We start from the raw sequence: 24,915 nt of genomic DNA, 5'->3' as shown, positions 1-24,915 counted from the left end.
AATGTACTTATCTTTAATGGTAACAAAAATAACGTAGCTATTGTAACTGACCATTCTTCCCATCAAGATCATATGTGATGCTTCCCACCTCATCACAAATGTTGAAGCCAGATGGCCAGGATCCGTGTATGATTCCACACTGTACAACAAATCTGAACAGAGTAGGCCTGCGGTAGTTTTGCTAGTTGTTCACATGCAGTGTAATAGTTAAATCATTGCAAACCCTAGTGTGATTATAGGACATGACGGCCTCCTTCATGGAGACAGAGGGTATCCCTGCCTCTCCTATAGGCCTACCTTATGACTCCCTATTCAGATCCTGCACCTGGACCACAGTCCTGCTACAATCAGGCCCACAGCAAAACCAGGGCAAGAATTTAAATGACCCTAGGAATCCTCGAGGCCAGGTTCCAGTGCCTGAAGGGGCTCAGAGTAACCCCTGATAAGGCGTGACACATAATAATGGCATATGTGGTATTACACAACATTGCAACTATCCAGGAAGAGCGACAGCCTACCATCTCTGACATGCCCACAGACGAGGAACCTTACATGCATGTGGGTGACAACAGAGATGGTGGAGTTGTCAGAGACTCCATCTGCAATCACTGCTTTCCACATCAAATCATGTACCACCACCCACCCCACCCCACCATCCACCCTGTAACCTTTTAATATACATTACAGTCAAATTCACTGTTATGTTTCATTATTTAATTTTTCCTGTAAATAAATATATTTTATAATATATTGTAAGAATAAGATATAGTTATGTACAGCCATACCACTTTGTACAGTATTCTTATACTTCATTTTTATCTGATGCCATGTGTGTTTCACACCACTCAGATTAGACCTGGAATTAGTAAGTGTTCAATAAAAAATATTTAAAAACTCAATTATAAAGGTGGAGAAAATAATAATATAATCGCACCCTTCTGCTAAATATAAAAATATCATTTTCACTCACGCATTAACTCTGTTGGCAATTTTTTTGACATGCTGACTGCCTTTCTCTAGCAGCTACCGCAGTATTACATTTACGTTTAATAATATCTAAATATTCTGCATACGCAGTCATTAATACTTCAAGCTACAGTGGTGTGAAATACGATGTTCGGCTGATTTTCGCGTTTAAGTCCATGATAAATCCTATTTATCTGCGTTCCATTAAGAATGCCTTTCATAGTTACGCGTGAACGCGCATCTGTCTGGGTCAACCTACTCAGAGTTGAGCGACCCTGATTACTTTAACTCCGATCCGCCGTTTTGGAACCGAAAACTCGGAGTATGTCAGATCGGGGTAAGACAACCCAGAGTTCAGGGTTAAGTTTAGAGTTTGTTAACCCCGCTTTCTGGAATACCCCCCTGGTTTGCGTAGGTTTGCGTAAAAGTGTAAATCCTGCAGTATAGCAGATAGTAAAGTATGTCCACTCCACGTCACAGCAGATGCAGTATAGCAGATGCAGTATAGCAGATGCAGTATAGCAGATGCAGTATAGTAGATGCAGTATAGCAGATGCAGTATAGCAGATGTCAGTTAGATTTTAAAAAACTATGTTCCCTTTTCACTTTCCTTAACTGGTGTGTACGTGAGAAATACCAACAAATGTTTGGTGATCTGTGGCCACTTGACTCTAATTTTACTGTAGTTATTCAAATACTCTGTGGTGATACCCAGATCTGAATGGAAAATGCAATGTAAGGACCCTTATGTTGTATATTATTTAGTGCCTCCATTCAGCAGGGCACGAAGGCCCCCTCGTCCACAGTGTGTCTTTGTGTGTTTGCTGAGTGTTTGGAGGGGCGGCAGTAGCACATATCTGTATATGTGGCATAAAAGTCTTTGATTTAACGCCCCTGCTCTGATACTTGTTTGGTTATTTGAGTGAGCACTTTATTAGCTACACCTGCTTTATAGCTAGGCTGGATTACATTTTACAGTCAACTGTAAATTGTAAAACAGCACTTCTGGCTGTACCGTTGAGGTCTTCAGCCTCCTGACTGCCAGAGTTGTGTCCCCTGTGTGTGCTGTGTTGACCGTTAATGTCCTCTTTCATAACTGCCGTGGTTTTACCAAAGCGCACGTGTTAGTTCAATGTTTTTAATACATTTATGCCTGTTTTTTAAGAAATACTGCTCATGAAATCGCTTACGAGTGCAGCATAACCAGGTGTATTTTTAAACAAGGAAACATAACCGAAAGTAATGTACACAGAAGTACATAAAGTACACAGAAGCAACCAAAGAAAGATGGGTACATTACTGAAAAAAGGAAAATTCATAGTACTTCATATGTGTTACTAGCTACTGCTTATATCATGATGATCTGGTGCCTCAGTGGAGCTATAAACATGGTAGTTGCAGTAAAAAGCAAAGGAAAACACCCAGTTGGATTTACAGTAGCATTTCCCATCTGTTCCCTCTTCTGTCTCTCTCCATCTTTCTCGGTCACACTCCGTTATTCCTGGGTCACTGTGGTGCACATGTTCCACCAACAGAGGGCGCAAACTGCATACATCGATTCTACGTGCGTGGATGAGCCATAACAGCGCTGTAAATATACAGATAGATCACATAATTCAAGCATGCAGAGAGAGAGAGATGCACTAGTCAGCCATAATTTACTGTAACAAGATTAAATCTGAGTCAGCATGTGTGTTGTGGGCGCGTTAACGAGTGTGAGAGTTGGATTGGGAGAATGAAAGAAACAGGGATGTAGGTAGAGAGAGAATAGCTGTTTCACACAACCACTGGTGCACCCACACACACACACATACACACATAAACAGAACACACTGCTGTCAAGCCTGCATTTGATATTTTGCTAACATCTCTTGTCAGGTCTTTTTATAGCATATGTGTCAGTGTGGGACAGTACTTGTGCAGTTCACTCCCTCTTGGTGTCTGTCACGTGTCAAGGCAGAAATAACACCAGCATAATGGAGATGCTAAATTACCAGTTCGTAGTCTAATTAAACTAATTTTCAATGAACACAAGCTTGAAAACTATAATAGATTTTAAACAGTGGTGCAACAGAGCAGAAGCAGATGAAATCAACCAGTATGTTTTACTGATTACGGTGCAAACCAAACTTGCAGGAAAAAAACATAGATGAGGGTCAAAACTGGTGAACAATGGACAAACAAGACAACAAACTAACCCAAAAAAATAAAAAAAACATGAGAAAACACAACAGAAGAAACACTAGGTATGCAGTATATGTTGGGGATGTTAGAATTGAAAACAGGTGTAACAATTCAGTATTTGGGGATAATTCCTGATAGGATGGTGAGCTCCCAGAGGACTGATTATCCTGGGGAATTCTGGGAAATGGCATCCTGAGCTGCAGAATCAGAAAGTGGGATGAGAGATGACAACCCCAACTGGACCTTGGGAGTCCAGACCAGCCAAAAATGAGGATGTCCATGACAAACAACACCTCCATGTTTGGAGTTCAGCAACTGGACCAGGGTCCCATGAATCTCAACAGGCGGTATTGTCCCCTCTGGTGTGACCTCATCTAGTGGACCTGGAATCACAGGCTTCAACAGAAACACTTGAAATGTGTGAGAGACCCATTACCAAGATGGTGGACCCAGCTGCTAGGTGACCTCATTAACCCTTCTGAGGGCGATGTATCTGGGTCAGAACTTCCAACACACCCTCCAGCATTCCTGAAGTCCCTGGTGGAAAACCATTCTCGTCCCCTGGCGGGTAGGATGACGGCTCCCTCAATAATGGTCCGTTTATTCCTTGTTTCACCATAGTAGCACAGACAGTTACTGCCTCACAGTCATCTACCACCAGGATGTTAGATGTCACCAGAGTCCATGGGGCCATGGGAGACTGATTACCTAAAATACACCCTAAAGGTACAAGTCCAGCCTCAGCAACTTCTTCCCTGACGTGAACCTGAGCCAGTTTGTCATTTCCACCACTTTGAGGTCATCCATGGTAATCTCGCTACAGCAATGCACCCTTGGAAGGACACCAACTTAATGTGGAACTCACATTTTTACACTTACAGAATACTGGAAAGGAAATGAGTCGGTATCTGATGAATGTGTCCTACATTGGTAATAGAATAAGGTGAGTAGACTAAATTGTCATTGATGAAGGCTATTATAAATCATCACATCTCTCAGGATGTCATTCATTAAGGCCAGGAACACAGAGGGAGTGCTGCTGAGGCCAAATGGCAAAACAGTTTATTCATAGCGCCCCCTAGTGGTGATAAAAGCTGCTTTCTATTCACCTCGCTCTTGAATATGAACTACATTGTACACATTCCTAAGGTCAGGCTTAGTGAATACCCTAGTGAGGTAGCTGTTCTAGAGTGACAGGAGTGAGAGGGGGATGATAAGCAAACTTTTTGGTGAATCAATACCCAGGTATGGAGCCAAACCCACCCACCCCACCGTCTTTATTTTTAACAAAGAAGAAACCAAAGGCTACAGCTGACCTGGAAGAACAAACAAAACCCTGAGCTAACATCTTCTAGATATGGGTCTCCATACCCCATTCCTCCTCATTTGGGTATTGTAGCGTTCCCTACTAGTTCAATTGTGCAGTCATATAGATGGCGGGATAAGACCGGGGTGGCATTGTGTTTGCTAAAAACCTCCCAGAGGTAATCACACCCAGGAAATGGGAATCGAGTCTAAAGCCAAAGACCTTTTGACGGTCACTGCCTTTTGAGCTACGCAAAACAACAGAAAATGGCCAAGGGATTATGTTTTCCTAACTACAGTAATCTTAAAATCAACAGGAAGTCTGCGGTTTGCTCCTATAAGAGATTGAGACACTGAAGATCCTCCATCTAAGGCTGCTGCTCTCAAAGTTATCTCTGGAGACTCCAAAGGAGTTTGTAGTTCATCCACCAGTTAAGTGTGGAAGAGGTTCCCCTCAGGTCCGGTGTCAACCACCAGAGGCATTATGGCAGTGCAAGGAGACGGACAGCAGGAACACTCACCACATTAGTTGTCCGGGAGTGGCAGCGTCGATCTTTGTGGGCGGATCTGACATTCACATATGACATGTGCTGCACCACCGCCGTACAGGCACAGAGGCAGGAAGCCTCTTCAGGAATAAAGCAAAGCGCACTGCACGGAAACGTCATAGCTGAAGTCTCCCGGGTTTATGTTTCTGTAACAGCAGATCTAAACGAACGGGCAGGTTGAGAGGCCAATCCAGCGTCAGCTCCCTTATCCCTGCGTGTTAGTTTGGTTCAAACCATCTTCAAACCACGGGGAAAACGTCACAAGCAACGCCTGTTCCTCCAACCCACTGCCTGCGGCCGAGCGTTCGCAGGTCTCCCTGATGGAACTTTGGCGGAAACTTTCCCAGCATGCTCTGCCCTCCTGAAGAAGATAAAAAACCACCTTGAAGCCTGGAATACGCGGTTCATGTGGGAGTGTAGGAACACAAGGCCAAACATCACTCGCCCATCTAATGCCTTGACAGTCCGCCATGATACAACAAGGAAAATCTTTGCTGGGTCTGTGCTCGCTGTAGAATTTATATAAAAAAGAAATCAGATGCTGTAACAAAAAGCCTCAACACTTATCTAGAGTATCCAGCTTGCTCTCAGGAAAAGGAGTCCTGGCGAGGAGGAGGAAGGAGGAGGAAGAAGGATGAACTCAAACGCAGGTTAGACTGGACAGCCAGACAACGTGTTGAGCAGAAAGGGCCTTCGGGTCGCACACTCACCGAGACGTTCGTCTGTGCTGCGCCCCGGCAAGCAGGCGACACCGTTCAGTTCGGGGATCGATGATCTGAAGAGCAGTCCCTGATAGGTGGATGATGGTAAGGTGAACTCCCCTTCATTAGGAGATTCTGGGAACTGAAGTCCCAAGCTGCCGAACCGCTTTATGGTAAGATCTTCTGTGCTAAGAGCTGGATAAATTCAACTGGATTAGATGCAGTGGAGAAGCTGGGGTTAAAACGCCTTCTGTTTTTGTAATATTGTTATATTGTGGTGTCTAGGTGATGCATGATCTGCATGTGATTTATGAAGAGATGTCTAACCTACATACTCTGCTCTGAGTGTTTTTTTAGAACACCTCTGGAAGTAAGTCAGAGAGTCAGTCCTGGTGATGACTTACAGCAAATATACCAACACTCTAATGAAATAAGAGTATGTGTGTGTGTGTGTGAGAGAGAGAAAGAGAGGCATAAAGACAGATTTAGAACAAAAAAAAGAAAAATGGAGAGACTAAGAAAGTAATAGTGTTAGAATATAGTGTGTGTGTATGTGTGTGTGTGTGTGTGTGTGTGTGTGTGTGTGTGTGTGTGTGTGTGTGAAAGAGATAGAGACAGAGAGAGTGAACTACATGGGGTTTAAAACATCAAGACAGTGAAGGGAGTTTAAAGGAAAGATTCACTTCAGCCAGGCAGACGGTTTCCATACCAGCATCACCTATTTCAGGAACTGCAAAAAATATCTTAGGGGAAAAAAAACGTCTTCGCACAGATTATTAAAGTTCACACAGATTCAAACCTGCAGAAGGTTGTGTGTTCAGTCTTTCTGTCATACCAGCTTGAGAAGTCTCTCTCTCACACACACACACACACAGCTGTATTTGTCAACCTGACGGTTATGTTTTCATCTTTTATGAGAGGAACACAGACTGAAACACAGACATGGGTAACCAGTGCCGTGTTCGCACCCATTACATTCATTAAAGTGTGTGTGTGTGTGTGTGTGTATGTGTGTGAGCATAAGTAAAAGTGGTTGAATCAGAAATTGCCACACCGGGATTTGGTTTCATTGTTTTTAATGCTTAAATCATCTTTTCAACCTGCTGATCTTTTGCAACATTTTGTACACAACGATTTACGTTATGGGTCTTATGAATCATATTTAAGGTGCAAACATTAACAAACACAAATAAAAATTCCAGTTCAGCAAAAAGATGATTATCTTTAGGCAGTAATCAAAAACTAAAAAGTTCTCTGAAATGCAGGCAGACATCTTTAATTACCAGCCAGTGACACCCACACAGCGTCATGACGACGCGCACTTTGACCCCTTGTCCCAAAACACTGACCTGTGTAGGTGATGCTGGTGCTCTTCAAAATGGAAGACTTCTCAAACTCCACAAACTCCACCCTCATTGGCTAAAGACTGCTAATTGGCTCTTTCATTCATGTATCTGACCAATGAAGTGAAAGGCTGAAAATGGGCATGAGCTGGACCTCAGTGGCCAATCTAATTTAAGGTTGTCTTTCTCTCCTACTGTCCTTAACGAAAGTCGGGAGCCATGAACTAGCATGTGTGCTGATTTCTGTGCAAATGAGTGGATGTATGTAATGAATGTAGGTGTGTGTGTGTGTGTGTGTGTGTGTGTGTGTGTGTGTGTTGGGAGAAGGGTGTTAAGGGCAATCTGGTGGAATCAGGGTGAGGGGCGGGTGAGGAGGGTAAAGGGTAAAGGGGAAAGGTCGGTCCGGTGGAGACAGAGTGAGGGCAGTCTGTGCTTTTGGCAGGATAACACACACAACCCTCACAGAGGGAAAGTGTTAAAAATCATTAGAGCCCACACAGAGAGATCAGACTCAAGAGAGGTCAGACAGAGATCAGGCACAGAAGGATCATACGCAGAGATATCAGACACAGGGATAAAATACAATGATATCGGACAGAGTGAGATCAGACAGACGGGTCAAATATAGCAAGCTCAAACTGAGAGATCGGATACGGAGTTATAAGGCAAAGGGGGGCACAGGGGTCACACACAAGGAGATCAGACACAAAACACACCCATGCAGGATTAAAGAGGAGCAGGCAAAGTGTCTAGGGCCACAGTGGAATGAGTCTACATGGGATGGGGGGGGGGGGGGGGGGTGTTAGGGTTAGGGTTAGGGTTAGGGATATTTTCAAAAAGCATTAAAATATCAGAAACCATCCAGAATGAATACATGAGAATCCAAGAGTTCATTTTGTTGTTTCTGTGAAAATACGGCTGTTAAAATAACCCCCATCGCTGCCAAAGCGTCCTATCAACTGCTACACAATGAAGGTTACATGACAGATTTGTGACTGTATTATTTGTGGAAAGCTATTTGGGGAGATCCACCCCCACACACGCACACACCATGTAAAGAATATTTTTGTGTTAAATGTAATTTTTTGTGTAGATTTCATGAATATCTCTTTCTTTGATCACTTAATGTATGACCTTATTCAAATCATTAGTTTAATTCCACCAAGATCACAACACAGACCTTCAGCCAATCACAGCACAGACAATTTGCTATTTCAGCCTATCAGAGAGTAGAGAATTAAAAGATCCCCTTCCTTTTCCTCCCACCCCTAAATAAATTCACACCAATGATTAGAGGAAACAAAGGAGAGGCGATCGATCATAACCATTGGTAATAATGATCGGAGCAACACACAGAAGCGCGTGAAAGTGCATTTGCATTCATAAATAAACATGAGAATTCCTACATGGCTTAAAGCTTAGACTTCCAAACGTACACACGCGCACTCACACACACACACCATCGTTTCAGCTCCGAGGGAACTTGGCTCGGACACACACTCGGCAGGCTTTGCATAAAATGTCCTGATTTGAAGTACAGTAGTTTTATTTTGTTTTCTTTCTAAGATTCACAGGAAAGGACTCGGGTTCTTCCCCCTTTGAGGGCCGTTTTCTTCTCAGTTGGTTTCTCCTTTTGATTTTCTTGTGGCTGTTACTCCAGGAGGTGTTCCAGGAGGTGCTGTGTGTGTGTGTTTACATGTGTGTGTGCGTATGTGTGTGTGTGTGTGTGTGTGTGTGTGAATGTAAGAGATACAGAGGGCAGCTATGAGCCCTCCCGTTCAGTGGAGTCCTGGTTTAACTCCTCTCCGTTCCTGCTGGGAGTCCCTGAGTCTTTCCGGGAGTGCTGTTTCTCCTCGAGCTCATGCAGCGACGGCTCCTTGTACATGCAAACTGATCGGGAAGAGAGAGAGAGAGAGAGAGAGAGAGAGAGAGAATATGAGAGAGAGAAAGAGAGTTGTCTTGGCATCCACGCAGGTGTGTACCTCTGACACCACCCTGAACACCGAGACTCACCCTCACTCCAGCCCCCGGCAAGCCACTTTTACACATTACATTTTAGACAGTTTGTGTTTCTCATTTTACACTTTACAGTTTACGCTTTACACGTTAAGCTTTGGCCGAGTTGCTCCCTAGCAAGAGGGACAGGTGTGGGGGAGAGAAACACACATCTTGTTTTACACTATCATGCTGACACCTCCATCTGTGTGTGTGTGTGTGTGTGTGTGTGTGTGTGTGTGTGTGTGTGTGTGTGTGTGTGTGTGTGTGTGTGTGTGTGTGTGTGTGTGTGTGTGTGTGTGTGTCCTCACCTTCAATAGGTCTGGGTACGAAGTGTGAGCATGGCTTGGTCTTCTTCACGCGGTTGCCCTTCATAATGATTCCTTCCTTGTTGAGGCCCAGAAACCAGGCGCGGCCGCTCTCATGTTGCCTGTACACCGTGGACGAGTAGATCACGTAGTAATTCTCAAACACACTCTCCTTAAACTTGCACTCTGCTGTAAAAACCTCCTGTAGAGAGAGGAAGAGAGGGAGGGAGAGGGAAAGAAAGAGGGAGATGGAGGGGGAGAAAGAGAGAGACAGAGAGAGAAGAGTAAACAGAGATTCAGGGAGGGAGAGGAGGAACAAGCAGGCTTCAGTCCTCCACAGAACTCCATTCTCAACACTCTCAAGTTTCATTGGTGGTAACAAGTATTCAGAGCACAACAAATCTAGCTCATGCTGGTCACATGTGACGGTTGCCAACAGGCAAGGCAGGCAGCTGTGTGGTGCTCCAGACCAGTAGATAGATAGATAGATAGAAGTTTATTTAATCCCGGTGGGAAATTCACATATTGCAGCAACTCCAGTACAATCAAAAACAAAATACACTATACAAACTTAAGATTAAAGAGAATGATAATAATAATAAAATACAAAGTAAAATAAACAATAAAATAATAACCGTATCATAAATTAAAAACTTCCAAGTTTAAGTGTTTAAAGTGTCCTGCCCGTGCTCAGTCCTTCAAAAGTGTCAAAAGTGTAAAGTGTCCAAGTTTAAAGTGTCCAGCTTGTGCTCAGGTATTCAGGGAATTATTGGTGTCTGTTGGTGTCCTGGTACTGTGTGTGTTATACAGTGTGATCGCTGTTGGTACAAACGATCTCCTGTACCTCTCCTTTCTACACCTGAGCTGTCGGAGTCTGTTGCTGAAGGTGCTCTGCTGTCCGACCAACAGCCCATGGAGGGGGTGTGTATTGTTGTCCAGTATATCTGTGAGCTTGCTCTGTGACCGGTTGTTAACCACCACCTCGAAACCATCCAATTGGTAGCCAAGAACAGAACCCGCCTTCTTGATCAGCCTGTTTAGTCTTTTCTCCTCCGCTTTTCTGATGCTGCCTCCCCAACAAACTGCCGCATGGAAAAGTGCACTCGCAACAACAGACTGATAGAAGATTCCCAGCATCTTGTTACACACATTGAATGATCTGAGCCTTCTGAGAAAATATAGCCTGCTCATCCCTTTCTTATACACGGCCTCTGTGTTAGCCTTCCAGTCCAGTTTATTGTCGAGCAGGACACCCAGGTATTTGTAGGTATCCACCCACTCGACATTCCGACCCATGATGTTAATGGGACTGATTTGTGACCCCTTTTTACTGAAATCCACCACCATCTCCTTGGTCTTATCTACATTGAGGAGTAGATGGTTCTTTGCAGTCCACTCTACGAAGCTGTTAACAACATCCCTGTACTCTCCGTCCTGTCCATCCATGATGCACCCGACTACTGCAGTGTCGTCCGAGTACTTCTGTAAGTGACAGAGGTCTGACCTGTACTGGAAGTCTGTGGTGTATAATGTAAATAGAAAGGGGGAGAGCACAGTTCCTTGCGGTGCTCCCGTTCTACAGACCAGGCTATCGGACTGGTAGGTTCCTAACCTCACATGCTGGGATCTTTCAGACAGGTAGTCCAATACCCACGTAATCATGGGCTTGTCCACGTGCATTTTATCCATCTTCTCCCCGAGCAAGAGGGGCTGGATAGTATTGAATGCACATGAAAAGTCAAAAAAGGTGATTCTCACTGAGGTGTTGTTTAGGTCCAGGTGAGAGTGCACCCTCTGCAGTAGGTGGATTATTGCGTCATCCACACTCATCTTTGGATGGTATGCAAACTGCAGGGGGTCCAAGAAAGAGCTCACCTGGGGTCTCAGGTGTGAGAGGACCAGCCTTTCCAGCACCTTCATTATGTGTGAGGTTAGGGCCACTGGTCTATAGTCATTGAGAGAGGATGCAGATGACTTCTTTGGGACAGGGACCAGACATGATGTTTTCCACAACACAGGCACCCGCTCTAGTTTGAGACTCAGATTAAAGGGGGCCCCCTGTGACAGACAGACTTTAAACTACAGCAGGGGTAGTGTGCAAAGTTTGCAATGACAGTATGCAACCTGAATTCCCTAAGGGCCCCCTGTGAATTTTTGCCTAGGACCACAACAGTCTATAGAATCACCACTGGTCACAAGTACTCCATATACGTGATATACGAGAGTTTATGTTGGTCACCAGTGTTTAAAGCACAACACATGTTGATGTAGTCAGGACACAAGTGATCAAATGTGGGGTGTATTATGTATGAATTTTATGCATAAAAAATGAAAAACAAAAGCAATTGAGTGTTTGGCTAACCTATCTGTCCAGTAAATAACTGTACATAAACAAACTTAATCTTAAAAAACTTATCTTGTAAAACTTAAGTTCTTACACTCCCCAGCTGAAACATACTATAGTGCACACGGGTCATCTCCAGACGACCTTTGACCTCAGAGCTTCCAGGAGAAAGGTCAGTCAAACAGTATACACACAGCATACACTGTACTGTACCCAAATCATGGGGACTGGTCTTATTTACAGTTGTATCACGGGGAGGGGGAGCATGCCAAAAAAGCCTGACCACATGATGTGAAAGTGCTGACCAGGCAATGAAGAAAAGACAATGTGAAGTATGCCTGCACAACTGGAGACTGAAGACATATGGACAGACTGCAACCGTAAGCTCTTATTGGCCTGATTTGCTGTTGGATTTGTGGTGTCTGTAGCCCTTACACATTCCAGGACGAAGGAACTTTATACTTACGAAGTCACTGCAGATGAATCCCATGAGATTCATGTGAAGTACAACGCTGATACGCTCAGTGTACCATCACTGATAATGGAAGCAAGGCATTAAACCAGTTTGCCCAGAATAAGGATGATGATAAGCATCCAGAAGATTCTGTTCAGTTTGAAGATCCAGATGATTCTGTTGAGGATCCAGATGATTCTGTTCATCTTAAAGATCCAGAGTATTCTGTTCAATTTGAAGATCCAGATGATTCTATTCAGTTTGAAGATCCAGATGACTCCATTCAGTTTGAGGATCTGGGTGTGATGCTTCAAAATAAGTTGATGAGCACCAGCAGCTTGTGATTCTTTCTGCCACCACACATGCAAACACACCCACCCTCAATGCATTCAAAGATCTAAAGAGAGCAGAGTCACAAGGAACCACACGCAGACTACGTCACACTTCCTAAGTGTTCTGCAAATGGAACAAGGTGCATTGGTGTCCTTTAGCAGCTGAGAAGATTTTAGGTAAATAAAAATTTATTGTTCCCATTATGGGAGTTTCAGAGTTCCAGAATTCCAGCCAGGTGAATTCCACTTGTAGATGTGGAACAACCAATAGCTGTTGGTCTTGACCTCCTTGAAGGTGAGAAGAAATACTTATCAACGAAAATGATTTTCAGCTCAAAGTTCTGCAGCCCAAATGCCCAAACTGTGACTGTCTGGAGATGATGAAGACAATGTAAGAAAACCAGTGTGCACCACAACCCCCTAGTGATCACTAGTGTGTGTGTGTGTGTTTGTGTGTGTGTGTGTGTTCTAACACAGATGCACAGATGGGTAAATGCGGAGAACAAATATCGATTGAGGTGAAAATCACAATTGACAAATATGGCACATTTCACGTTAATTGAAGCCAGTTACATGGCACCCAGAATTAATACATCCATTGGTCCATCCTTTTCTGAGGGTTCAGAAGATGATTTAGATGATTCTTTTGTATTTGCTTCAAAGACTGGACCACAAGGCATCATGGGAGATGAAGTTTTATGATTGTTGGAGAGCTCTTAAAAAGACCTCGATTTACTGGATGGCCCTCCCACTGTTACACAGACATCCCAACGTACTCAAATGCTACTGCTGCACATCTTCATCCTGGAGGAAACATCCTCACCCATCATGACATCCCAGTGAGTGTTGTGTTAATGTTCAGTAAACTTCGTTCATACATGGTATAAAGGTTAAAGGTTATGGTTAAAGGTCTAAACGTTAAAGGTTATGATTGCCTTTCACAAACAAATGTTGCCTTTTAGCCCAAAACACTTTTTTTTTTGCTTCAGTAAAATTAACTAGATATTGACTAGTCTCATGAATAAGATATTTGGAATGTCATTTTCATTTGATTTTGATCATTTTAGATTTTAATAAATGTTTAAGCATTCCAAAACTTCCCATTATGATCTGACCTATATATATATATATATATATATGATATATGATAGTCTAGTTGAAAGTGAACTGGGTTAAATGATATCAACATTCTCTCATCTTTCATATTACGAGAGCATTCATGATGTATCATTGTTTTGTATAATTCATGTTGATATGCAAATGTAGTTAACAAATTCAACACCCACAAGAAAATACATAATGATACATAATGTTTTATATTTTTAAAGCATACTGAATGCATTACTTTTTATATATACTGTAACAGAATACATTTTTAACAGTATTCAGTGAGTTCACTGAAGTATTTTGCCCAATCTGTATGTGTGTGTGTGTGTGTTTGTGTGTGCTTTTCTGTCCCAGTTAATCAGACACACACAGGTGGACAGGGCGGAGACTACAAACAGAGCAGAAATCACCTGAGGTACACACACACAGTCACTCACACATTTGCACACAAACATACACATACAAACATACTCACAGAAATGCAAACACACACACCAACACAAACACAGGACGCAAATCTACACCACTCACACACTGCCAACAGGATAAGACACTCATTCTCTCCCCATCTCATTCTCTTCTCCCTCTCCCCTCTTTCTCTCCTCTCCTTCTCTTCCTTTCTCTCCTTCTGTCACCTGCTCTGTTGTCTTTCCTTCCCTTCTCCCCCCCTTCTCCCCCTCTCTACATCCTTTGCTCTCTCCATCATGCTGTTCTATCCTCCACGCATGCACGCACGTGCACACACACACACACACACACACACACACACACACACACACACACACACACACACACACCTCTGTAGATGTAAGTTCATTATCACTCTGAAACTCAGAAATAACCAATTCTGTCACACCCTGCATAGAAACCAGCTGATCTCACACACAAGTGCATATGTGAAAGGATAAATGTGAGTAGACTGTGCAGTGTGTGTGTGTGTGTGTGTGTGTGTGTGTGTGTGTGTGTGTGTGTGTGTGTGTGTGTGTGTGTGTGTGTGTGTAGGAGGAAGGCCTATGACATGTGCTGCTGATGGACTGTGATTCAGTATTGCCACTTTATGGCTTCAAATATATAAACAAGTGGATAAATGACAACTAAACTCTAACACAACTAAAATGCGAGCACACTACATCCTGACACGCACAAAACACAATACACTACAGAATATCAACCATCAACTGTGAACAATAGAGCATAACGGATAGAATAACACTCACTTCATGAGGTATTGAAAATATTCAAGAAATACAGTATTAGCTATGAAACTAGCCCGTCATTATCTTGCCTTTGATGTTCCAGTCAGAGCACTTGTACGTTTGTGGTTTTCGTTCATTTTGGAGACTCATCTTTACTTCCTGTCCTTGTTCTGCACACTCTACACCCGTGACACTCACTGTATAAACTCCTTTTGCCAGTTAGTGACCTAAAAATTAGATCATTTTCTTATATGTGTATTAATAGAGCATAGGCATTCTAACATGTTTTTCTGTGTATAAAGTATTTTGTATAACGTGTTTCTGTGTACTTCTATGTATTTTTGTGTATTTCAGTCAGGGTTTGCCTAGGAGGAAAATACATTTAACATTTCAAGACATTACCGACTGGATCACACATTCCTTAATCTTATTAATACATACATTTCATATTAGCTTCAGTGCAGTTACTGAATTACTGTTAGTCCCTGAATTATTCTTTAATGGTGATTATTAAACAGTAAGTCTGGAGATGAATACGTTAAAGCTGAACACATGAATCACTGTGTGATTCTTCACCCTCAACAATGCGACTTCTGCTGGTCCAGGACCCCTCATGTTCTGACCAGCGGACCACCCGACCACCCACTCACCCAATCACACCTCCCCTGGGCATCCGCTCTGTTACCTGGACCACTCCATCACACGCAAGTGTCATTCCATAACATCACACGCTCCTCTGTGAACTACGCAACTTCAAACGTCAGATGCATAACACAAGTTCCTTTATTGCGCAACAAACAATAGTGCACAGTGATGGTGAATAAAGCCAGGAGCGGACATTCAGACCAGATCAGACCAGATCAGACCAGACCAGACCAGATCAGACCAGACCAGACCAGATCAGACCAGACCAGACCAGATTCAGACCAGAGAGAAAAGGCCAACAAAATGGGTGAAGCTGGAGAAGACGCACTGCACACATATAGTAGAAAGAACTGGTGTTCTTACTGATGTGTAGAGGAAGCCATCAGCATTCATGGCCACATACAGTCCTGCCTTCACCCCCTGAATGGCCACCACTCGCAAACCCACCGGGATCAGGTTAAAAAGAGCTGTCACACAGGGGAGAGAGAGGAAGGGAGAGAGAGAGAGAGAGAAGAGAGAGAGAGAGAGAGAGAGAGAGAGAGGGAGGGAGGGAGGGAGGGAGGGAGGGAGTGGGAGGGAGAGAGACGGAGAGAGAGAGGGGGAGAGGGAGTGAGAGAGGGAGGGAGAGGAGGGAAGGAAGAGGACAAGAGAGAGATGAAGAGAGAGAGGGAAAGAAGAGGGGTCAGGAGAGGGAAGAGGGGAGAGACAGAGAGATCAAACACAACGTTATAGCATGGGCATGGTATAGTGTGCTTCAGTCTCTATGGAAAATCAGAAAGATTGCACGATGTCCCCAAAACAGTGTTTTACAGTGAAAAAGGAATTGTAAAGAGTGGAAAGAAAAAAAAAGAGAGAGAGCAACAGAGCAGCGGAGGAGTATGGAGGATGAAGGGTAGAACAGTGAGGGAATGGAGGATGAGTGTATATGAGTGGGTTTAAGTAGATCGAATAAGAGCACACTGTTCACAGAGAATACAGAACACATGCCCGATGAGAAAGTGTGTGTGTGTGTGTGTGTGTGTGTGTGTGTGTGTGTGTGTGTGTGTGTGTGTGTGTGTGTGTGTGTGTGTGTGCGCAGAATACAGACGTGAATAACATAGTGAGGAATATGGGGTCTGCAGGTCAACCTTCAGGTGGAGCACACACCTGTAGAACATACACCTGTAGTCTGTAAACCTGTCAAACAACAGCTGTAAAACAAACCTGTAAAACATACACCGTAGAGCACACACCTGTAGAACACACCTGTAGGACACACAATGTAGAACATACACCCGTAGAACACAGATGTAAAACATACACCTGTAGAACACACAGCTGTAGAACACACCTGTAGAACATACACCTGTAGAACACACAGCTGTAGAACATACACCCGTAGAACACACAGCTGTAGAACACACAGATGTAAAACATACACCCGTAGAACACACAGATGTAAAACATACACCTGTAGAACACACAGCTGTAGAACACACCTGTAGAACATACACCTGTAGAACACACAGCTGTAGAACATACACCCGTAGAACACACAGCTGTAGAACATACACCCGTAGAACACACAGCTGTAGAACACACAATGTAGAACATACACCCGTAGAACACACAGCTGTAGAACACACAGCTGTAGAGCATACACCTGTAGAACACACAGCTGTAGAACATACACCTGTAGAACACACAGCTGTAGAACATACACCAGTAGACAGTGTTGCGAATAACGCCGTTAAAAATAACGGCGTTAGGTAATGGCATCATTTTGTCAGTAACGGGATAATATAATTAATTACTTTTCCTGTCGTTACAATGCCGTTGACGTTACTGGTCATTAAAAGCGGTGCATTACTATATATTGATATACTAACAGTAATCCGAGCGGACCGCTGCCCAGGCTAGTGAGGAGTAACAGATCTCGATAGGTCACAGTTCTCGGTGTAACACCTGTTTAACTTAACAAGTCCGTAAGCGATTGGCTAAGGCAGCGTTATGGTAGCCAATCAGAGCCAGTGTTTTTACACACGCGCCGAAGCACGCCAGTGACACAAACGGAGAAGAAGCAGAAATGGCGAGTCAGGTGCAAGCCGAAGAAAAATTTGCATTTTCAAGGTGGCGATATAAACATTATTTAAGAAAATACTTGAAGTTCCTGAATGTCTACCAGACTGGGTATTTGATTTATTTAATTAAGAATAGAGGTTTGATTGTTAAGTTTACTTCTGTTGTGAACAAACCAGTTGTCTCAGGTTAAGATAATTTAATTTAATTTGATAGACATGAATGCACTTTATATAGTGTAACTGTTTACTTTTGCTTTTTTTATTATTATTTTTTTTTTTTACAAAGATTTGGGATTTTAAAGGATTTTATCCTGCACTGGTCTGTGGATGTGCAATAAATATCAAAATTTAAACTCCTTTCTGATCTACTCATTTCAACTGACTTTTTCAAAAAAATCCTTATTCATTGGCATATAACGTTTTTTTACTGTAACGCAAATAGTTACTTTCCCTGGTAATTAGTTACTTTTATTATAGAGTAATTCAGTTACTAACTCAGTTACTTTTTTGAACAAGTAGTGAGTAACTATAACTAATTACTCATTTTAAAGTAACGTTCTCAACACTGCCAGTAGAACACACAGCTGTAGAACACACAGCTGTAGAACACACAGCTGTAGAACATACACCAGTAAAACACACAGCTGTAGAACATACACCAGTAAAACACACAGCTGTAGAACATACACCAGTAGAACACAGCTGTAGAACACACAGCTGTAGAACATACACCAGTAGAACACACAGCTGTAGAACACACAACAGCTGTAGAACATACACCAGTAGAACACACAACAGCTGTAGAACATACACCAGTAGAACACACAACAGCTGTAGAACATACACCTGTAGAACACACAACAGCTGTAGAACATACACCTGTAGAACACACAACAGCTGTAGAACATACACCTGTAGAACACACAGCTGTAGAACATACACCAGTAGAACACAGCTGTAGAACACACAGCTGTAGAACATACACCAGTAGAACACACAGCTGTAGAACATACACCTGTAGAACATACACCTGTAGAACACACAACAGCTGTAGAACATACACCAGTAGAACACACAACAGCTGTAGAACATACACCTGTAGAACACACAGCTGTAGAACATACACCAGTAGAACACACAACAGCTGTAGAACATACACCAGTAGAACACACAACAGCTGTAGAACATACACCTGTAGAACACACAGCTGTAGAACATACACCAGTAGAACACACAGCTGTAGAACATACACCAGTAGAACACACAACAGCTGTAGAACATATACCTGTAGAACACACAGCTGTAGAACATACACCAGTAGAACACACAGCTGTAGAACATACACCTGTAGAACACACAGCTGTAGAACACACAGCTGTAGAACATACACCTGTAGAACACACAGCTGTAGAACACACAGCTGTAGAACACACAGCTGTAGAACATACACCAGTAGAACATACAGCTGTAGAACATACACCTGTAGAATGTAGCTTCACTTTTTGCACATTTTGTTATGTTACAGCCATATTTCAAAATATATTAAATTCATAGTCACAATTCTACACACAATAGCCCATAATAACAAAGTGAACCACGTGTACATGAGTACTGGCAGCCTCTGTGTTGAAGGACCTTAGCAGTGGTTACAGCCTCCAGTCTTTTTGAATGTGATGCTACAAGCTTGGAGCACATCAGGTTGGATGTGCAGCATCTCCAGAGATGTTCCATCAGGTTCAAGTCTGGGTTCTGGGTGGGTCACTCAAGAACATTCACAGAGTTGTCCCCAAGTCACTCCCAAAGTCATCTTGGCTGTGTGCGTTGGGTCGTGGTTCTGTTGGAAAATGAACCTTGACCCCAGTCTGAGGTCCAGAGCACTCTGGAGCAGGTTTTCTTCAAAGATGTCTACACATTGCTGCATTCATCTTTCCCTCAACCCTGACTAGAAAACAACCCCAAATCATGAGGTTGTCAGAGCACCAGAGGGTTCCCCATTCTGCCCAGTCAACTGCATCGTGAGCCAACTGGGAAATACGTTATCATTGCAGGACATGACTGAAGAGTATGTCACCTCACCCAATGCCCTGCAGTGGTTGGTCAGGGGTTGGTAAGGACCTCCAATCATTGGATGCATTACTGACATAAATGTAAATGTAAAGACTACTGGTTATTCGTCCTGGCTGTCCACTTTTGATTTCATAGTCACTTGGGATGAATGTTAAAAATTCAGGTGAGAAGGTGCCATGTAGGGGGCTTTATATCACAGTCACACATGGTACCTCTGGTTCTTTCTGTGTTTGTTATACTGTGAGCCTGTAACGCACTGTAAGTCTAGCTCTTTCTGTGCCTCTGTAATAAAAAGACACGCCTTCACACTGTGGCCCTCTTGAACTGTGAATCTCTCAGAAGCTCTTTCATTCTGCAGGTTTGCTCTGTGTTGAATTTTCATTTTCAAGTTAGCCCAGAAAGGGATCACACCGTAACGCTGGTTCCTCGCCAATCGATATTTTTTTCTCACTTCAGATAAAACAAATTTATCCAATAAAAAAAAAACGAAGTGTAACTCGAGAAAGCCCTGAAGCGAATACTGAGCTCTCTGCCCCTGTATCTCACACCCCTCTTGGCCTCGCACCCTCCTGTAGCGCAGATTAGCCCCACGGAAGGAAAGAAAGTTCTGGAATGCTGCGTCCTTTCTACACTCAGAGGCAGCTGTCCTGAATCGGCCGGGCAGAGCCTGGTGCCCACGCTAACGTGAGCCGTGCTGCGATGCGACCCGGCGATCTAACGCGTAGGGTCGTTGTCCTGCTGGAAGACAAACCTTCACCCCAGTCTGAGGTCCAGAGCCGTCTGGAGTGTTCAAGGATGTCTGCACTTTGCTGCATTCATCTTTCCCTCAACGCCGACCAGTCTCCCAGTTCCTGCTGCTGAACAATGACCCCACAGCATGACGCTACCACCACCATGCTTCACTGTTGAGACGGTGTTGGCCAGGTGATGAGGACGCTTGGCATTCAGTTCAATTTTTACTTCATCAAACCAGAGAATTTTTTTTTTTCATTTCATTTGAAGTTCATGGTCTGAGAGTCCTTCAGGTGCCTTTTGTCAAACTTTGGCAAAGGGCCTTTAACTCAGGAGCGGCTTCCATCTGGCCACTCTAGCATACTCTGATTGGTGGAGTGCAGAAATGGTTGTCCTTCTGGAAGGTTCTCCTCCAGGCCCAGTTCCAGTATGCAATGGCTTCTGGGGGGGGGGGGGCTTCCATCTTCTAACGGTAGCAGGGCAGTGCCTGGTGCCCACGCTAACGTGAGCCGCGCCGCTACGCGCGGAGACGTGAGAGACGAGAGCGATGCGATCCATCGCCGTCTCTGGCACGCTTCCGTAGGCACCGCAGCGACAGAACCAGAGAAGGAAGAGCCGCAGGGCGATGAGGAGGAACGACAGTGACAGGCCGGAGGAGGAAGCCAGCCTAAGCCTCGAGTCAAACATCCTTCCACACACGCAGAACACTGTGTGAGCGTGTGGGCATCCGTGCATGGGAACAAGAGCGAGCTGATTCAAAGCAACGTTTCCATCGTTTAACGGAAGACGCTGGGGAGGTGTGCTCACGTCAGCCTTCCTTACAGCATGTTAAGAGATGAAAGCCTTAAACCAGTCACCTGGAGAGTGTGAAGAGTGCCCCCTTGTGGCTCTGCCCTGCTATGGCCCAGAAGAGTATCATGTGGGTCAGGCTCGATCTGAGCCCAGGAGATCAGTTCTGGTGACCTCTGATAGGATTTATACTGCCATATTTTCTGCACTCCAATAATATTGTCAGTTTGTGTCACACACACACACACGCGCGCACACACACACACCTGAATCTCATGTCACTATGCAAAAAGATAAGGAAAAAATGTTGATGTTGTTCATATGAAACAAAGAGCACAAGACAAAAAAGACAGAGAAAGAGAAATAAATGTGTGTGTGTGTGTGTGTGTGTGTGTGTGTGTGTGTGTGTGTGTGTGTGTGTGTGTGTGTGTGTGTGTGTGTGTGTGTGTGTGTGTGTGCTCTCACTGTAGTCGCTGTTCTCATCCTTGGTCCCATTGATGGCTCCATCTGGTTGCATCTGCAGGTAGAATCCCTGCTCACTGAACAGCCTTGTAACTATCCCCTTCAGCTGCGGCTCTGCAACACACACACACACACACACACACACACACACACACACACACACACGTTATAGGGAAGTTCCTGTGTGAAGAAACACAAAAAAAACGTGTGCAAACCTGCTTGTGTAGCAAAATCAAGCAGCGGGAGTAGCTGTTCCACAACTACACACACCGCACATGACCAAGCTGCACGTGACCAAGCCTCACGTGACCCCTCACTGGTAAACACGCCTAAAGCCACGAGTTCATGTTGGATCCGCTAAGACAAGCACCTGGTGTGGTGTGAACCAATCAGGCCCAAGCAGGAGCTCCAGCTGAGACGCCTGTCTGCAGGAGTCAGAGACGTTTGCTGTAGGAACTCCACAGGAACACATCTGGGACCCGACCCCATCCTGCAAGCTCTCCCACACCACGTGTCCGGAGTCTCGCCAGAAATGTTCTGTTAAATAAGCTTGGCCTCTTAAATCTGAGAGAGGACTGTTTCCTGGTCCCCCTGACCACACAGGACACTGTGCGGTGTATGCTCAGCACATGAAGCAGGTGTGTGGAAGGTGTCAGCACCATCTATCCTCCACCTCAGCACTACTCCTGGTTATGAAAGTGAGCTTTAGAACAGCAACACTCACAACTGCTTGGTGTGAACAAGACTCAAAAGCCATAACCAAAAATCACGAATACAGCTTAACAGAACAAGTAGTAACCACAACATCATTAAACTGTTGGCTCAGATATGTAAACAGTATGTGGACCTGACATTCTCCTAAAATTATCTAATCGTTAAATTTGAAAAGGTTCTGTCAAGCTTGGTGAGGATTGTGATGTTTCTGAGCAAACACATGAGCCCACATGATACACACACGAAAATAAGAAACCCTCCTGTTCTAATGCATGGCTAATATATACAACCACCCTTATATAACGGCGCCGTTAGATCCTTTCAACGTGAGAGTGTTTATTTCAAGCGCCCCTCTCACAGTAAATGAACTGACCTGGTTTCCGTCGCACGGGCCGTTTCTTCCCACTGCAGAACCGAACTTTGCTGAAGACCCCGAAGAAGTGGCGCGCGCACAGCGACCGCGGCTCCTTGGTGGGGCTCGAGCGCCGTTTGGACGCGGCTACGCGCTCGCCGTTGGCCTCGCGCGCCTGCCGTTTCTGGCGGATGAGAGAGCTGGCGATAGCCGCCGCCATCTCCCGGGAGTTACACGGGACTCACACAGACCCAGTGTGGCGCGGGTGCTCGTTAGTTCGGCGTGAAGTGACGGACAGAAAGCGGGACGCGGCGGCTCCGGTTCCCGGCGCGAGGGCGCATGGGGGGCTCGTGGAGGTAACGGGAGCGCGCGTATCCGCGCGGCGCGCCCCCTCGAACCGAGTAAGGCGACCCGAACTGTTTCTGCAGACACTGTTCTGACTACACAACGGACCTAACGTCATTGAATTGAACGTAAAAGCGGACGGACCGCGGGTGTCGCCTCATATCTCCGCGCGTCTAAAACGGTGATTCGAGGCCACCGCGCTAAAAATGGCTCGTTAAACGCGCATAACGCGAGTTCGCTGATATATCACAGTGCACCGGCGGTTTGAGCCCAGCAGCGGGGTCCACCCCGGTACCGTCCCACTCGGCTGAAACGGGACCGTAAACTCGCCAGCTGTCGCTCTCGGTAGACGGCTGCACTTCTGGAAGAGCATTTGGTCGAGGCGCAAACGACGACCGAGCGCTAGTGTCTCCGTGCGGGAATCAACATGTTGTTCTATAACGTTTGGGTCCTTCTGTCGCGGACGGACGGCTTGACGAGTTAAAGTAGAGCCACGCGCACCGAGCCCGGTTTAAGATCCAGGATCTTCTGTGGACGTAATCCTGTTTGCAGTGCAGATGAAAAGCTCGTGGAGGTAGGCTGAGAAACTGTACAATGAAGCAAGGGGGCACTGTGCGTGTGCGTGTGTGCGTGTGCGGCTGGAGGCTGTGCAAAGCCCAGGAGGAAACAGCAAACATTTTTTAAAGACTAAAACCACATGGAAAACAGACTCCTCCACCACGCACACAGTCATGAGGGCAGTTCATTAATAAGTATAGGGCAAGAAAAGCAGTACTTTGTGGTGTGTATGGGCGTTAAATATTATCGTGGGGGGGGGGGGGCTGTTTGGGCACCACCTGCTCTGACGACTTCAGTCTCACCCACCAGACCCAACTAATCAACCAGGAGTGTCCTAGTATTAGAGGCAGGGAGCCACAGTCAATGCCAAACTCTGCAGGGCAGAAGATCCCCAGCAGCATGGCTGCACCCTCTGAACTAGATCGTCCGTCTGAGGCACGGAGGCCATCTTGCTCCCATACCTGTTTGGTGATGAAATCAATCACTTAGCGCCTTTTACCACCCTCTCGTGCGAATGCCCTACAGGACGAGTGTGCGGAATGGTGAACACAGAGCCCTGTTAGCTGAGTAGGCGGAGAGCAGGGATGGACACTGTCGGGTCTCCTCACTGGTAGGAGGCTCAGGGACCGGCTCAGAGCACACACACTACACGCTACACGCTACACACTACACGCTACAGGCTGCATGCTACAATATTTTTGCACCCTTCAATAAAGAGGCCAATCACTGTGACCTAAATAGATCGCTTAAATTTTTGTCACAGCTTACAGATTCTTGTTTCACAGAGTGAGGATATCTACTTTGTAGCTCACACACCTACACAGACACACACACACACACATGTCTATACCTTCAGGTACAGGCACCCAGCATCAGTGAGCACACCAGACGTCCACAGGCTGTGGGCTGAATGTCATCTCAGGTGCTAGGAGCAGTGTGTCTGATCTCCTCTGGGGCTGAAAACTTGTAATATGCTGCTGTCACTGACAGAAAGACATGCAAGGACATCTGATCTACACTGTAATGACTCTCATTCATACTCTCTCTCTCCCACACACACACACATGTGCGTGTGTGCATTCAGAACTCTATAAGTCACTGACAGAGCCAGAACAAGTCACTAACTCACTGTCATTATCATGCATTAGTAGGGTTCCCATAAACATACACACATACATGCACTCACACACATATACACACACATATGAGACAGCCTAAGGGGAATGGGGACATTTATGACTCCTGGTAATGATGATGAAGATGAAGAGAGCGCAGAGACACAGTGCTATAAGCAGATCAGACCATGACATTACATCTCTTTGACCCTCATTCACCTGGCCCAAGGCGTTCTATAACACCATCTCAGCATTGCTCTGACTTTGGGTGGGACTGACTCCACCTTATCTCA

General features: G+C 44.9%; 1 protein-coding gene across 4 annotated transcripts in view; it reads right to left on the bottom strand.

Moving 5' to 3' along the window:
• Nucleotides 1-6,763: 6,763 nt before the first annotated feature.
• Nucleotides 6,764-24,915, bottom strand: part of fgf12b (fibroblast growth factor 12b) — a 41,428-nt gene continuing 23,276 nt past the window's right edge. For 3 of the 4 annotated variants that reach the window (XM_076976473.1, XM_076976471.1, XM_076976472.1), the window contains 4 exons: nucleotides 21,542-21,652; nucleotides 15,792-15,895; nucleotides 9,354-9,552; nucleotides 6,764-8,937 (listed from right to left, as the gene is read on the bottom strand). In XM_076976473.1, the coding sequence (XP_076832588.1) occupies nucleotides 8,810-8,937; nucleotides 9,354-9,552; nucleotides 15,792-15,895; nucleotides 21,542-21,652 (542 nt within the window). In that variant the 3' untranslated portion in view covers nucleotides 6,764-8,809. Of the gene's footprint in view, nucleotides 8,938-9,353; nucleotides 9,553-15,791; nucleotides 15,896-21,541; nucleotides 21,653-22,625; nucleotides 23,504-24,915 lie in introns of those variants that run through there. The other variant, XM_076976470.1, reaches the window with a different exon arrangement.

This window comes from Brachyhypopomus gauderio, chromosome 16 (genome assembly GCF_052324685.1).
Source record: "Brachyhypopomus gauderio isolate BG-103 chromosome 16, BGAUD_0.2, whole genome shotgun sequence".
NCBI lineage: Eukaryota > Metazoa > Chordata > Actinopteri > Gymnotiformes > Hypopomidae > Brachyhypopomus > Brachyhypopomus gauderio.
The sequence above is the reverse complement of the archived record's forward strand: the minus strand, read 5'-3'. Positions and strand labels throughout refer to the sequence as shown.